The sequence below is a fragment of the Micropterus salmoides genome, unplaced genomic scaffold (genome assembly GCF_014851395.1).
Source record: "Micropterus salmoides isolate LMB-PRFRI ecotype aquatic unplaced genomic scaffold, ASM1485139v1 Ms_hic_scaffold_14, whole genome shotgun sequence".
In the NCBI taxonomy this organism is placed as follows: domain Eukaryota; kingdom Metazoa; phylum Chordata; class Actinopteri; order Centrarchiformes; family Centrarchidae; genus Micropterus; species Micropterus salmoides.
Genome location: NW_024040485.1, coordinates 33,545,186 through 33,561,024, shown reverse-complemented (window position 1 = coordinate 33,561,024; position 15,839 = coordinate 33,545,186). Strand labels below are relative to the sequence as shown.

The window sequence follows — 15,839 nt, the reverse complement described above, 5'->3', positions numbered from 1 at the left end:
GTCTTCTGAATTCATTTAAACACTGATGTCACAGCGACAGGTGACAACAGTGAAAGCATGACACTGAGGACGTTTACTAATTGAAATATACAGCATACAAGAATCCTATTTAAGGGTGGTGTTTTGCTTTTTTGACACATCCCATAATTACTACAGGTTTATTTCTTGCAACAAATACAGTAACTCAAACACAGGTTTTATAGACATTTTAATTAATAGATTTATAGAATATAAACAAGCTTCTTTCCTCCAACGTCCAACGCCTGATACACAAATAAATAATCTGACCTCTGACCCCACATCATCATACAGAAGCTGGCTCCTCCCCCAGGCCTTTGGCACACTCCTGTGGACACTCAGAACTACAGTACCCATCAGCCCCTGACCTCACCACAGAAAAAGCTCATTAACTCCACCTGATTTTAGAAAACAGGAACGCCCCACACATGCATCACCCCCCCCCCCCCCCCACCAAAACAAAAGAAAGATATGATGACATCACGGCGTCACGTTAAAGGACTACTTCCCTGCGGACCATGTTCCAAACTAAAAGGTCACACCTGAGCAGGTGAGAGCGGCCCCGGGTATGTGTTCAACTCCTCACATCATGTTTGTGTCTGAAATCACAGAGCTCATGTTCTTGGAGCTGTTTTTAACATGAAGAGGAACTCGCACTCTGCAGTTACACACACTTTTCAAGGCTGATCATTCAGTTTAAGAAATATTTTCTGTCTAAAAGGAAAAGAAATGTTTTCTCCATCAGATGTCACAGAGGGAGAGAACATCTAACAAGCATCAGATTAAATAAATCGGGATTTGTTTTAAAAGTACTCTTAAAGGAAAATTGAACAGAGTTTGGTGGCTGGGTTCTGCTAGGAGGCCTTGATGGTGGATGTTTATAGAAATGAACAGAAGCTCGCTTAAGGAAGGAGATCAATCTGAGAACTTATGATTTGGAAAATGGTCAGAAAGCAGCAGGGCAGTCCTTTAAAAAGCTGCAAAGCCTGATGGGAGTCTGAGTCAACCTACACATTAACGTGTACAGCTGCAACTACACATTTATTAATCTGTTGATGGTCTTTTTGATAAACTTATTATTAAGAGTTTTCAGAGTCCACGGCGATGTCTCGTTTTGTCTGACCAACAGTCCAAAACTATTACTGAGCTAAGAAAGAGGAGAGACGGACACCAGAGGACAAGGAGGTTGAGAGCCTGACTGATTAATAAGGACATCGTGAACAGAGTCATTGATAAAATCATTGGTAGTTGCAGCTGTGATCTGAATATACATTGTCACTCTCAGAGGGCAACACACCTCCGACCCGGACTCGACCCCAGAACCAGGACCCACAGACCTGAAGCAGCCGTGACATCTCTCACTCACACACACACACACACACACACACACACACACACACACACACACAGAGCGTCATAGCGGGGCGTCCAGCAGCTTCTTGTGCAGGTACTGCTTCACCTCCTCGATGCCGTTCAGCTTCTCCAGCTCATGGTACGGCAGCTGAGGGGGGACAAGAAAGACAGCAGGTGAACAGGTGTAGAAACAGAGCAGCATTAGCTACATGGTGAGCAGTAACTGCAGGCAGCACGTCCAAAGTCATGGACTCTGACCGCAGGACGGACTGACTAGCTGACAACATCTAGACCTGGGCATATTGAGTCTGAGCCGGCTGTGTTGTGGCAGTAACCTAAGAACCTGCTGGGGTCTTAGGTTACTGCCAGGTTACTTAAAGACTCAGGAGCAGGGGGGACGGGCGTAGAGAACTGAACCTTGAGCACCTCCTGAACCTGGCTGACAAGAGGTCCACAGAGGCGTCAGAGCTGGAAGGCCCGGGGTAAGACACCAGAGAAGAAGCTCTGAGCGAGCGGTTCCTGGTGGCTGAGGTTCCCCCTGAGAGGCACCAGCAGGACACAGCATCTAAAACATTTAAACATGGACGCTGTGTGGCGGCTGACCTGTAGGATGATGTATCCCAGCAGCCTCAGGTGTCGGTCCCTCATGGCCCGAGAACCAACCAGAACCTCAGAGTTGTGGCAGTAATGCCACTTATCATTGACGGACATGATGACCCTGCAGAGACCAGACACACATGGTGACACATGATGGTCACAGAGAACAGGTTCTGTTGAGAACTGATCAGAACCCGTCTGATCACGTTTACATAAGTTGGACTGACCTCCTGATCTGTCTCTGGTCTGTAAGTGGGTTATCCGCGTCAGGTCTGTCAGGAGCGTGGAGCTGTGGAGGTGATGGGGGCCCTCTGTCGGCCCCGGACCCCTCAGAATATGTCACGTCCTCATAGAACTCCGGCAGCTCACAGTCTGTCCCCTGGCCTCCTGGGGTCCCTGTTCCCCCCTCGTCCTCCAGGATCTTACCGATGGAAAACTGGAAAAGTGAGTCCGGGGCCGCGGCCCCTGCAGGTCCTTGGGTCCCGGGCTGGGCCAGGCTGTCAGAGGGGGGGCTGCTGAGCGTGGAGCTGTCCTGGCTCTCCAGAGAGTGCTCCTTTGCCAGACTGGAGTAGTACTCTGCTGGGGGGACGTAGTAGTGGCCATAGTCCAACGGCCCTCCATTAGTCCCAGGCCGCGGGGGCCCTGAGGCCGCCGTGGCCCCCGCCGTGCCGCGGATGTGGTGGGGGAGGAAGGACCTGGGCTCCATGGCCCCGCCCAGCGCCTCGCCCACCTGACATGGCTGCTCTGCGCCCTCCTCCAGCGTCGCGAAGGGAGAGAACTTCTGGAACTCTGAAGTAACCATGGCAACACTACCATCAGCTGGCTTGGTCGCCACGGTGACGCAGGACGGAGGAATGATGCTGAAGGCGAGACCAGCTCCGGTTCTGATAGGTAGAACCCGACCAGAACTGTCCATCCACAACACAAAGTCTGGGGACGAAGAGATGACAATGACTGCAACATTCAGACTAGAAAAACTGCAGTTTTTAGTGTGTAATACTCCATGTGTAGTACCTGTGTAGTATCCCGGGGCGAGTACTTCATCCTGTTTGTAGTTCTGCTCTCCAACCAGCTGTCGCAGGGCCTCAGCCACCAGACCTTTATAGCTGACCGGACACAAACTGATCAGAACCACTTACAAGTTTACAACAACTGGCCTGAAGAACTAGAATAATTTGAGCTGATGCAGATCCGGTTCTGCTGAATCTCATAATCATCAACATCATCACATGGCTCGGCTAAACAACAGCAGGGCCTGTGTTCGTCCAGGTGTGTCTGTGTTACCTGTACTTGCGGTTGACCTCATCAGCAGTCAGGGCGTGGTCAAACATGAGGACCTTGTGGGCGTCCTGAAGTCGTGGTCCGGTGTACTCGCGGTACTCCAGCTCCACAGCAGCATCCAGCAGGGAGAGGTACCGCCGGACGATCAGAGCGTACGGACTGTCTGCGGGGGGAACACAGAAGACCAACCTTTACATTTGTACTCTCGTCTGGGGAAACCGTTGGTTTCACAATATTTAAGCCTGTCTGAATCAGATCTGGCGCGTTGGGTTTGGTACTGACTGGTGACGTTGCTGATGAAGGCGGAGGAGAAGACTCGGTGCAGCACCAGGCCGGGGAAATGTCCCAGCTGGAACAGAGACATCAGGATGTTGACGGTGGCAAGCGGCGAGCTGAGCGCCTTCAGCTCCACCACCTCCTCCAACCGAGAGAAGAACTGCTGCTCGTTAGACGGCCGGTAACTCATCCTGCTGAACGGGAACACCAGCTTCTGGATCACCTGAGGAGACACACACAAAGACACCTGCAGAGTCCTGTACACAGGTACTGAAGACCACACGAGCACCGTCCAGTCCTCACCTTACTGTCCAGGTACTCGGCCTTCTTCACCAGAAAGTCCGCAATGGTGTCGAGCAGTCGCGTCTCTCTCAGTCGATGGCGAGCAATGTATTTGGCGATCAGCGCCATTGTGTACGGAGTGATGCTGTCCACCTTCTTTGGCAGCTCCTCTGTTTGAGGCAGGTCACAGGGTCAACATGGTCACCACGGTCATCACGCAGCAGGTCACAGGGTCAACAAGGTCACCACGGTCATCACGCAGCAGGTCACAGTCAGTACGGTAAACACGAGGCAGGTCGCAGTCAGTACGGTAAACACGAGGCAGGTCGCAGTCAGTACGGTAAACATGCGGCAGGTCGCAGTCAGTACGGTAAACATGCGGCAGGTCGCAGTCAGTACGGTAAACATGCGGCAGGTCGCAGTCAGTACGGTAAACACGAGGCAGGTCACAGTCAGTACGGTAAACATGCGGCAGGTCGCAGTCAGTACGGTAAACACGAGGCAGGTCACAGTCAGTACGGTAAACATGCGGCAGGTCGCAGTCAGTACGGTAAACATGCGGCAGGTCGCAGTCAGTACGGTAAACACGAGGCAGGTCACAGTCAGTACGGTAAACATGCGGCAGGTCGCAGTCAGTACGGTAAACATGCGGCAGGTCGCAGTCAGTACGGTAAACACGAGGCAGGTCACACGGTTACTGCTCTAATGAACCTCTCTGTCTTTGTTATTAGCACATCAAAAGGTAGTAGCCCTGATCTTTACCTGCCAGGCTGCTGATGAACCTCTCCTGTCTGTTCTGGTAGAACAGGTGAGAGCTAAAGATCAACTCCAGACTCTTGTTACTCGCCTCCCGAGCACACGCCGCCAACATCTCATCCAACAGCGCCATCTCCTGGTCACGAACGCCGCTGACGCTCGCCAGAGTGTGCTTGACCAGACGCAAGATCTTCCTGAAGGACAGAGGAAGAAACAGAGATCAAACTAATTATAAAAGTTTCACAGAAGGACACACAAACATCTTCATGTGTCCTTTCATTAGAAAACTGAACCTTCATTTAACATGTTCAGGGATTTGTCCTTGAATAAAAGGCCCTGCTTTATAATTAAGAGCAGCATGAGAGCCATTTCTGAACGCTCACCTGTTGGCGAGCAGCTGTTCAGGGTTTGGAGGTGCGTTGTTAGTGGCGGCAGCGTTAGCGCCCCCTGCAGTAGCGGCAGGTTCCTGCGGCTGCAGCGAGCGCCACTTGAGTCTGTAGTACGACAGCAGCAGGAAGAGCGTCTGCGGGTGCCGCTCTCTCTCCAGGTTCTTCTCCAGGCCGGCCAGGCAGGCTTCGGTCAGCGGGTGCTGGCTGCCCGGGTGGAGCTTCATGCTGGAGCTGAACACCATGGACACGTCCTTCTGGTTAAACTGGTTCAGCCTGGACTGAGACTCCGCCTCCAACACCTGAACCACCTGAGAGTCACTGGGAAGACCTGAAGAGACGCCACACAGACATCAGAACACCTGAAGGTAAAGTTAACAGCTGATCACTGATCTCTAGCGGCTTCCTGTGTGACTCACCAAGCGCCGCCACGGCGTACAGGCAGTTGACGATGCTGAAGTTGTCGAACTTGGCGCAGTCGTTGACGATGGCGTTACAGAGCGTCTGGAAGTCCTGCTGCTCCAGGATCTGACGTCCGTCCCCGCCCTCTGCTGCTCCTCCTGCAGCCTCTGCGTCGGCGGCGTCCCCTCTGAATCGTGGCGGCGGCGTGGCCTGCAGAAGTTGTCCGATCTTCTGCAAGGCGACGGGGTAGTGGTTGTGGGAGATCTTGGCGGGGTTCTGGGTGACCCAGCGCAGCACCTCGTCAGGACGCCTCGAGCGCTCGATCAGACGCTTCATGGTAAAGAACGTGTCGTAGCTCATCTTCTCGTGGATGAAGTTCCACGTCTTCTTCTTGCTGCCGGTGACGGCGGCCCCTCCAGACGGGGCCCCCCCTCCGTATGTGTGAAAGTGGCCATGGTGCTGGTAGTGGGGGGGAAGCGGGGGCGGAGCCATGTGGGCGGTCTGCGGGTGGGGGTGAGGATGAGGGTGGGGGTGGTAGTGGTGGTGGAAGTGAGCTCCTCGATGGGCGTCGGGACGGCCCTGGTACAGCGGGTAGGTTGGGGGAGGCGGGGCCGGGTGGTGGGGCGCCTCAAGCACGGCCAGCCCCGCCCGTCGCCCCTGTTTAACCCCACCCCCACCTCCTGCCCCTCCTCCTCCTCCCCCCGCAGTGCTGTACAGGCGGGCGGCGTACATGGCAACAGTCTGAGCGGCAGGGCGGAGGGGGCAGGGAGGGAGGCGGCGAGCTCGGCTCAGGAGGCGCCACCCAGTGGACAAACACAGCATAGTCCAACAGCCAGGCCGCCTGGAGGCAACAGGTCAGCACTCCTACACCCGGACGAGGAGAAGAAGTAGTTAGTTACGCTCCCCCCTCACCTGTCCGTCACACATCCGCACGCTCCCCCCTCACCTGTCCGTCACACATCCGCACGCTCCCTCCTCACCTGTCCGTCAAACACACGCACGCTCCCTCTTCACCTGTCACGCTCCCTCCTCACCTGTCCGTCACACATCCGCACGCTCCCCCCTCACCTGTCCGTCAAACACACGCACGCTCCCTCCTCACCTGTCCGTCACACATCCGCACGCTCCCTCCTCACCTGTCCGTCAAACACACGCACGCTCCCTCTTCACCTGTCACGCTCCCTCCTCACCTGTCCCGTCACGCACGCACGCTCCCTCCTCACCTGTCCGTCACACATCCGCACGCTCCCCCCTCACCTGTCCGTCACACATCCGCACGCTCCCTCCTCACCTGTCCGTCAAACACACGCACGCTCCCTCCTCACCTGTCCCGTCACGCACGCACGCTCCCTCCTCACCTGTCTGTCAAACACACGCACGCTCCCTCCTCACCTGTCTGTCAAACACACGCACGCTCCCTCCTCACCTGTCCCGTCACGCACGCACACTCCCTCCTCACCTGTCCGTCAAACACACGCACGCTCCCTCCTCACCTGTCCCGTCACGCACGCACGCTCCCTCCTCACCTGTCTGTCAAACACACGCACGCTCCCTCCTCACCTGTCTGTCAAACACACGCACGCTCCCTCCTCACCTGTCTGTCAAACACACGCACGCTCCCTCCTCACCTGTCTGTCAAACACACGCACGCTCCCTCCTCACCTGTCCGTCACACACGCACGCTCCCTCCTCACCTGTCCGTCACGCACGCACGCTCCCTCCTCACCTGTCCGTCAAACACACGCACGCTTCATCCTCACCTGTCCGTCACACATCCGCACGCTCCCCCCTCACCTGTCCGTCAAACACACGCACGCTCCCTCCTCACCTGTCCGTCACGCACGCACGCTCCCTCCTCACCTGTCCGTCAAACACACGCACGCTTCCTCCACACCTGTCCGTCACACATCCGCACGCTCCCCCCTCACCTGTCCGTCAAACACACGCACGCTCCCTCCTCACCTGTCCGTCACACATCCGCACGCTCCCTCCTCACCTGTCCGTCAAACACACGCACGCTCCCTCTTCACCTGTCACGCTCCCTCCTCACCTGTCCGTCACACATCCGCACGCTCCCCCCTCACCTGTCCGTCAAACACACGCACGCTCCCTCCTCACCTGTCCGTCACACATCCGCACGCTCCCTCCTCACCTGTCCGTCAAACACACGCACGCTCCCTCTTCACCTGTCACGCTCCCTCCTCACCTGTCCCGTCACGCACGCACGCTCCCTCCTCACCTGTCCGTCACACATCCGCACGCTCCCCCCTCACCTGTCCGTCACACATCCGCACGCTCCCTCCTCACCTGTCCGTCAAACACACGCACGCTCCCTCCTCACCTGTCCCGTCACGCACGCACGCTCCCTCCTCACCTGTCTGTCAAACACACGCACGCTCCCTCCTCACCTGTCTGTCAAACACACGCACGCTCCCTCCTCACCTGTCCCGTCACGCACGCACACTCCCTCCTCACCTGTCCGTCAAACACACGCACGCTCCCTCCTCACCTGTCCCGTCACGCACGCACGCTCCCTCCTCACCTGTCTGTCAAACACACGCACGCTCCCTCCTCACCTGTCCCGTCACGCACGCACGCTCCCTCCTCACCTGTCTGTCAAACACACGCACGCTCCCTCCTCACCTGTCTGTCAAACACACGCACGCTCCCTCCTCACCTGTCCCTCACGCACGCACACTCCCTCCTCACCTGTCCGTCAAACACCGCACGCTCCCTCCTCACCTGTCCGTCACACACGCACGCTCCCTCCTCACCTGTCCGTCACGCACGCACGCTCCCTCCTCACCTGTCCGTCAAACACACGCACGCTTCATCCTCACCTGTCCGTCACACATCCGCACGCTCCCTCCCTCACCTGTCCGTCAAACACACGCACGCTCCCTCCTCACCTGTCCGTCACGCACGCACGCTCCCTCCTCACCTGTCCGTCAAACACACGCACGCTTCCTCCACACCTGTCCGTCACACATCCGCACGCTCCCCCCTCACCTGTCCGTCAAACACACGCACGCTCCCTCCTCACCTGTCCGTCACCATCCGCACGCTCCCTCCTCACCTGTCCGTCAAACACACGCACGCTCCCTCTTCACCTGTCACGCTCCCCCCTCACCTGTCCGTCACACATCCGCACGCTCCCCCCTCACCTGTCCGTCACACATCCGCACGTCACACATCCGCACGCTCCCCCCTCACCTGTCTGTCAAACACACGCACGCTCCCTCCTCACCTGTCCATCAAACACACGCACGCTCCCCCCTCACCTGTCCGTCACACATCCGCACGCTCCCCCTCACCTGTCCGTCAAACACACGCACGCTCCCTCCTCACCTGTCCGTCAAACACACGCACGCTCCCTCCTCACCTGTCTGTCAAACACACCACGCTCCCTCCTCACCTGTCTGTCAACACACGCACGCTCCCCCTCACCTGTCCGTCACACATCCGCACGCTCCCCCTCACCTGTCCGTCACACTCCGCACGCCCCTCCTCACCTGTCCGTCAAACACACGCACGCTCCCTCCTCACCTGTCCGTCAAACACACGCACGCTCCCTCCTCACCTGTCCGTCAACACGCACGCTCCCTCCTCACCTGTCCGTCACGCACGCACGCTCCCTCCTCACCTGTCCGTCAAACACACGCACGCTTCCTCCTCACCTGTCCGTCACGCACGCACGCTCCCTCCTCACCTGTCCGTCACGCACGCACGCTCCCTCCTCACCTGTCCGTCACGCACGCACGCTCCCTCCTCACCTGTCCGTCACACACACGCACGCTTCCTCCTCACCTGTCCCGTCACGCACGTACGCTCCCTCCTCACCTGTCCCGTCACGCACGTACGCTCCCTCCTCACTGTCCGTCAAACACACGCTCCCTCCTCACCTGTCCGTCACGCACGCACGCTCCCTCCTCACCTGTCCGTCAAACACACGCACGCTTCCTCCACACCTGTCCCGTCACGCACGCACGCTCCCTCCTCACCTGTCCGTCACACACACGCACGCTCCCTCCTCACCTGTCCGTCACACACACGCACGCTCCCTCCTCACCTGTCCATCACACACACGCACGCTCCCTCCTCACCTGTCCATCCACACACGCACGCTCCCTCCTCACCTGTCCATCACACACGCACGCTCCCTCCTCACCTGTCCATCACACACACGCCGCTCCCTCCTCACCTGTCCATCACACACACGCACGCTCCCTCCTCACCTGTCTGTTACACACGCACGCTCCCTCCTCACCTGTCTGTTACACACGCACGCTCCTCCTCACCTGTCCATCACACACACGCACGCTCCCTCCTCACCTGTCCATCACACACACGCACGCTCCCTCCTCACCTGTCCATCAAACACACGCACGCTTCCTCCTCACCTGTCCCGTCACGCACGCTTCCTCCTCACCTGTCCATCACACACACGCACGCTCCCTCCTCACCTGTCTGTTACACACGCACGCTCCCTCCTCACCTGTCCATCACACACACGCACGCTCCCTCCTCACCTGTCCATCACACACACGCACGCTCCCTCCTCACCTGTCCGTCACACACACGCACGCTCCCTCCTCACCTGTCCATCACACACACGCACGCTCCCTCCTCACCTGTCTGTTACACACGCACGCTCCCTCCTCACCTGTCTGTTACACACGCACGCTCCCCCTCACCTGTCCATCACACACACGCACGCTCCCTCCTCACCTGTCCATCACACACACGCACGCTCCCTCCTCACCTGTCCATCACACACACGCACGCTTCCTCCTCACCTGTCCGTCACACACACGCACGCTTCCTCCTCACCTGTCCATCACACACACGCACGCTTCCTCCTCACCTGTCCGTCACACACACGCACGCTCCCTCCTCACCTGTCCATCACACACACGCACGCTCCCTCCTCACCTGTCTGTTACACACGCACGCTCCCTCCTCACCTGTCTGTTACACACGCACGCTCCCCTCCTCACCTGTCCATCACACACACGCACGCCCTCCTCCCACCTGTCCATCACACACGCACGCTCCCTCCTCACCTGTCTGTTACACACGCACGCTCCCTCCTCACCTGTCCATCACACACACGCACGCTCCCTCCTCACCTGTCCATCACACACACGCACGCTCCCTCCTCACCTGTCCGTCAAACACACGCACGCTCCCTCCTCACCTGTCCATCACACACACGCACGCTCCCTCCTCACCTGTCCGTCAAACACACGCACGCTCCCTCCTCACCTGTCCATCACACACACGCACGCTCCCTCCTCACCTGTCCGTCAAACACACGCACGCTCCCTCCTCACCTGTCCATCACACACACGCACGCTCCCTCCTCACCTGTCCATCACACACACGCACGCTCCCTCCTCACCTGTCTGTTACACACGCACGCTCCCTCCTCACCTGTCTGTTACACACGCACGCTCTCCTCCTCCCTGTCTGTTACACACGCACGCTCCCTCCTCACCTGTCTGTTACACACGCACGCTCCCTCCTCACCTGTCCATCACACACACGCACGCTTCCTCCTCACCTGTCCGTCACACACACGCACGCTCCCTCCTCACCTGTCCATCACACACACGCACGCTCCCTCCTCACCTGTCTGTTACACACGCACGCTCCCTCCTCACCTGTCCATCACACACACGCACGCTCCCTCCTCACCTGTCCATCACACACACGCACGCTCCCTCCTCACCTGTCTGTTACACACGCACGCTCCCTCCTCACCTGTCTGTTACACACGCACGCTCCCTCCTCACCTGTCCATCACACACACGCACGCTCCCTCCTCACCTGTCCATCACACACACGCACGCTCCCTCCTCACCTGTCTGTTACACACGCACGCTCCCTCCTCACCTGTCCATCACACACACGCACGCTCCCTCCTCACCTGTCTGTTACACACGCACGCTCCCTCCTCACCTGTCCATCACACACACGCACGCTCCCTCCTCACCTGTCTGTTACACACACGCTCCCTCCTCACCTGTCCATCACACACACACGCACGCTTCCTCCTCACCTGTCTGTTACACACGCACGCTCCCTCCTCACCTGTCCATCACACACACGCACGCTTCCTCCTCACCTGTCTGTTACACACGCACGCTCCCTCCTCACCTGTCCATCACACACACGCACGCTCCCTCCTCCCTGTCCGTCACACACACACGCACGCTCCCTCCTCACCTGTCCATCACACCACACGCACGCTTCCTCCTCACCTGTCTGTTCACACGCACGCTCCCTCCTCACCTGTCCATCACACACACGCACGCTTCCTCCTCACCTGTCTGTTACACACGCACGCTCCCTCCTCACCTGTCCATCACACACACGCACGCTCCCTCCTCACCTGTCCGTCACACACACACGCTCCCTCCTCACCTGTCCGTCACACACACGCACGCTCCCTCCTCACCTGTCCGTCAAACACACGCACGCTCCCTCCTCACCTGTCCATCACACACACGCACGCTCCCTCCTCACCTGTCCATCACACACACGCACGCTCCCTCCTCACCTGTCTGTTACACACGCACGCTCCCTCCTCACCTGTCTGTTACACACGCACGCTCCCTCCTCACCTGTCTGTTACACACGCACGCTCCCTCCTCACCTGTCTGTTACACACGCACGCTCCCTCCTCACCTGTCCATCACACACACGCACGCTTCCTCCTCACCTGTCCGTCACACACGCACGCTCCCTCCTCACCTGTCCATCACACACACGCACGCTCCCTCCTCACCTGTCTGTTACACACGCACGCTCCCTCCTCACCTGTCCATCACACACACGCACGCTCCCTCCTCACCTGTCCATCACACACACGCACGCTCCCTCCTCACCTGTCTGTTCACCACGCACGCTCCCTCCTCACCTGTCTGTTACACACGCACGCTCCCTCCTCACCTGTCCATCACACACACGCACGCTCCCTCCTCACCTGTCCATCACACACACGCACGCTCCCTCCTCACCTGTCTGTTACACACGCACGCTCCCTCCTCACCTGTCCATCACACACACGCACGCTCCCTCCTCACCTGTCTGTTACACACGCACGCTCCCTCCTCACCTGTCCATCACACACACGCACGCTCCCTCCTCACCTGTCTGTTACACACGCACGCTCCCTCCTCACCTGTCCATCACACACACGCACGCTTCCTCCTCACCTGTCTGTTACACACGCACGCTCCCTCCTCACCTGTCCATCACACACACGCACGCTTCCTCCTCACCTGTCTGTTACACACGCACGCTCCCTCCTCACCTGTCCATCACACACACACGCTCCCCCTCACCTGTCCGTCACACACACGCACGCTCCCTCCTCACCTGTCCATCACACACACGCACGCTTCCTCCTCACCTGTCTGTTACACACGCACGCTCCCTCCTCACCTGTCCATCACACACACGCACGCTTCCTCCTCACCTGTCTGTTACACACACGCACGCTCCCTCCTCACCTGTCCATCACACACCGCACGCTCCCCCTCACCTGTCCGTCACACACACGCACGCTCCCTCCTCACCTGTCCGTCACACACACGCACGCTCCCTCCTCACCTGTCCGTCACACACACGCACGCTCCCTCCTCACCTGTCCGTCACACACACGCACGCTCCCTCCTCACCTGTCTGTTACACACGCACGCTCCCTCCTCACCTGTCTGTTACACACGCACGCTCCCTCCTCACCTGTCCATCACACACACGCACGCTCCCTCCTCACCTGTCCGTCACACACACGCACGCTCCCTCCTCACCTGTCTGTTACACACGCACGCTTCCTCCTCACCTGTCCATCACACACGCACACTCCCTCCTCACCTGTCCGTCACACACACGCACGCTCCCTCCTCACCTGTCTGTTACACACGCACGCTCCCTCCTCACCTGTCTGTTACACACGCACGCTCCCTCCTCACCTGTCCATCACACACACGCACGCTCCCTCCTCACCTGTCTGTTACACACACGCACGCTCCTCCTCACCTGTCTGTTACACACACGCACGCTTCCTCCTCACCTGTCTGTTACACACGCACGCTCCCTCCTCACCTGTCTGTTACACACACGCACGCTCCCTCCTCACCTGTCTGTTACACACACGCACGCTCCCTCCTCACCTGTCTGTTACACACACGCACGCTTCCTCCTCACCTGTCTGTTACACACACGCACGCTTCCTCCTCACCTGTCTGTTACACACACGCACGCTTCCTCCTCACCTGTCAGTTACACACACGCACGCTCCCTCCTCACCTGTCTGTTACACACACGCACGCTCCCTCCTCACCTGTCCATCACACACACGCACGCTCCCTCCTCACCCTCGTCCCTCACACACGCACGCTCCCTCCTCACCTGTCCCGTCACACACGCACGCTCCCTCCTCACCTGTCTGTTACACACGCACACTCCCTCCTCACCTGTCCATCACACGCACGCTTCCTCCTCACCTGTCCATCACACACACGCACGCTCCCTCCTCACCTGTCTGTTACACACACGCACGCTTCCTCCTCACCTGTCCATCACACACACGCACGCTCCCTCCTCACCTGTCCCGTCACACACGCACGCTCCCTCCTCACCTGTCCATCACACGCACGCTTCCTCCTCACCTGTCCATCACACACACGCACGCTCCCTCCTCACCTGTCTGTTACACACACGCACGCTTCCTCCTCACCTGTCCATCACACACACGCACGCTTCCTCCTCACCTGTCTGTTACACACCGCACGCTCCCTCCTCACCTGTCTGTTACACACACGCACGCTTCCTCCTCACCTGTCTGTTACAACACACACGCTTCCTCTCACCTGTCCATCACACACACGCACGCTTCCTCCTCACCTGTCTGTTACACAGCACGCTCCCTCCCTCCTCACCTGTCTGTTACACACACGCACGCTCCCTCCTCACCTGTCTGTTACACACACGCACGCTTCCTCCTCACCTGTCCATCACACACACGCACGCTCCCTCCTCACCTGTCCCGTCACACACACGCACGCTCCCTCCTCACCTGTCCCGTCACGCACGCACGCTCCCTCCTCACCTGTCCGTCAAACACACGCACGCTTCCTCCACACCTGTCCGTCACACATCCGCACGCTCCCCCCTCACCTGTCCGTCAAACACACGCACGCTCCCTCCTCACCTGTCCGTCACACATCCGCACGCTCCCTCCTCACCTGTCCGTCAAACACACGCACGCTCCCTCTTCACCTGTCCGTCACACATCCGCACGCTCCCCCCTCACCTGTCCGTCAAACACACGCACGCTCCCTCCTCACCTGTCCGTCACACATCCGCACGCTCCCCCCTCACCTGTCCGTCACACATCCGCACGCTCCCCCCTCACCTGTCCGTCACACATCCGCACGTCACACATCCGCACGCTCCCCCCTCACCTGTCTGTCAACACACGCACACGCTCCCTCCTCACCTGTCCATCCAAACACCGACGCTCTCCCCCCTCACCTGTCCGTCACATCCGCACGCTCCCTCCTCACCTGTCCGTCAAACACACGCACGCTCCTCCTCCCTGTCCGTCAAACACACGCACGCTCCCTCCTCACCTGTCTGTCAAACACACGCACGCTCCCTCCTCACCTGTCTGTCAACACACGCACGCTCCCCCCTCACCGTCCGTCACACATCCGCACGCTCCCCCCCCCTCACCTGTCCGTCACACATCCGCACGCTCCCTCCTCACCTGTCCGTCAAACACACGCACGCTCCCTCCTCACCTGTCCGTCAAACACGCACGCTCCCTCCTCACCTGTCCGTCACGCACGACACGCTCCCTCCTCACCTGTCCGTCAACACACGCTCCCTCCTCACCTGTCCGTCAAACACACGCACGCTTCCTCCTCACCTGTCCGTCACGCACGCACGCTCCCTCCTCACCTGTCCGTCACACACACGCACGCTCCCTCCTCACCTGTCCGTCACGCACGCACGCTCCCTCCTCACCTGTCCGTCACACACACGCACGCTCCCTCCTCACCTGTCCGTCACGCACGCACGCTCCCTCCTCACCTGTCCGTCACACACACGCACGCTCCCTCCTCACCTGTCCCGTCACGCACGTACGCTCCCTCCTCACCTGTCCGTCAAACACACGCTCCCTCCTCACCTGTCCGTCACGCACGCACGCTCCCTCCTCACCTGTCCGTCAAACACACGCACGCTTCCTCCACACCTGTCCCGTCACGCACGCACGCTCCCTCCTCACCTGTCCGTCACACACACGCACGCTTCCTCCTCACCTGTCCCGTCACGCACGCACGCTCCCTCCTCACCTGTCCGTCACACACACGCACGCTCCCTCCTCACCTGTCCGTCACACGCACGCACGCTCCCTCCTCACCTGTCCGTCACATGCACGACGCTCCTCCTCACCTGTCCGTCAAACACACGCAC

General features: G+C 59.0%; 1 protein-coding gene across 1 annotated transcript in view; it reads right to left on the bottom strand.

Moving 5' to 3' along the window:
• Positions 1 to 191: 191 nt before the first annotated feature.
• fastk (Fas-activated serine/threonine kinase) overlaps positions 192 to 15,839 on the bottom strand; it is a 20,056-nt gene continuing 4,408 nt past the window's right edge. Inside the window, exons 2-11 of the mRNA XM_038719133.1 lie at positions 5,369 to 6,215; positions 4,947 to 5,280; positions 4,570 to 4,757; positions 3,829 to 3,977; positions 3,532 to 3,748; positions 3,253 to 3,412; positions 2,983 to 3,074; positions 2,196 to 2,898; positions 1,975 to 2,089; positions 192 to 1,519 (exon numbers count right to left, since the gene is read on the bottom strand). Coding sequence (XP_038575061.1) covers positions 1,433 to 1,519; positions 1,975 to 2,089; positions 2,196 to 2,898; positions 2,983 to 3,074; positions 3,253 to 3,412; positions 3,532 to 3,748; positions 3,829 to 3,977; positions 4,570 to 4,757; positions 4,947 to 5,280; positions 5,369 to 6,173 — 2,850 coding nt within the window. The 5' untranslated portion in view covers positions 6,174 to 6,215 and the 3' untranslated portion in view covers positions 192 to 1,432. The remainder of the gene's footprint in view (positions 1,520 to 1,974; positions 2,090 to 2,195; positions 2,899 to 2,982; positions 3,075 to 3,252; positions 3,413 to 3,531; positions 3,749 to 3,828; positions 3,978 to 4,569; positions 4,758 to 4,946; positions 5,281 to 5,368; positions 6,216 to 15,839) is intronic.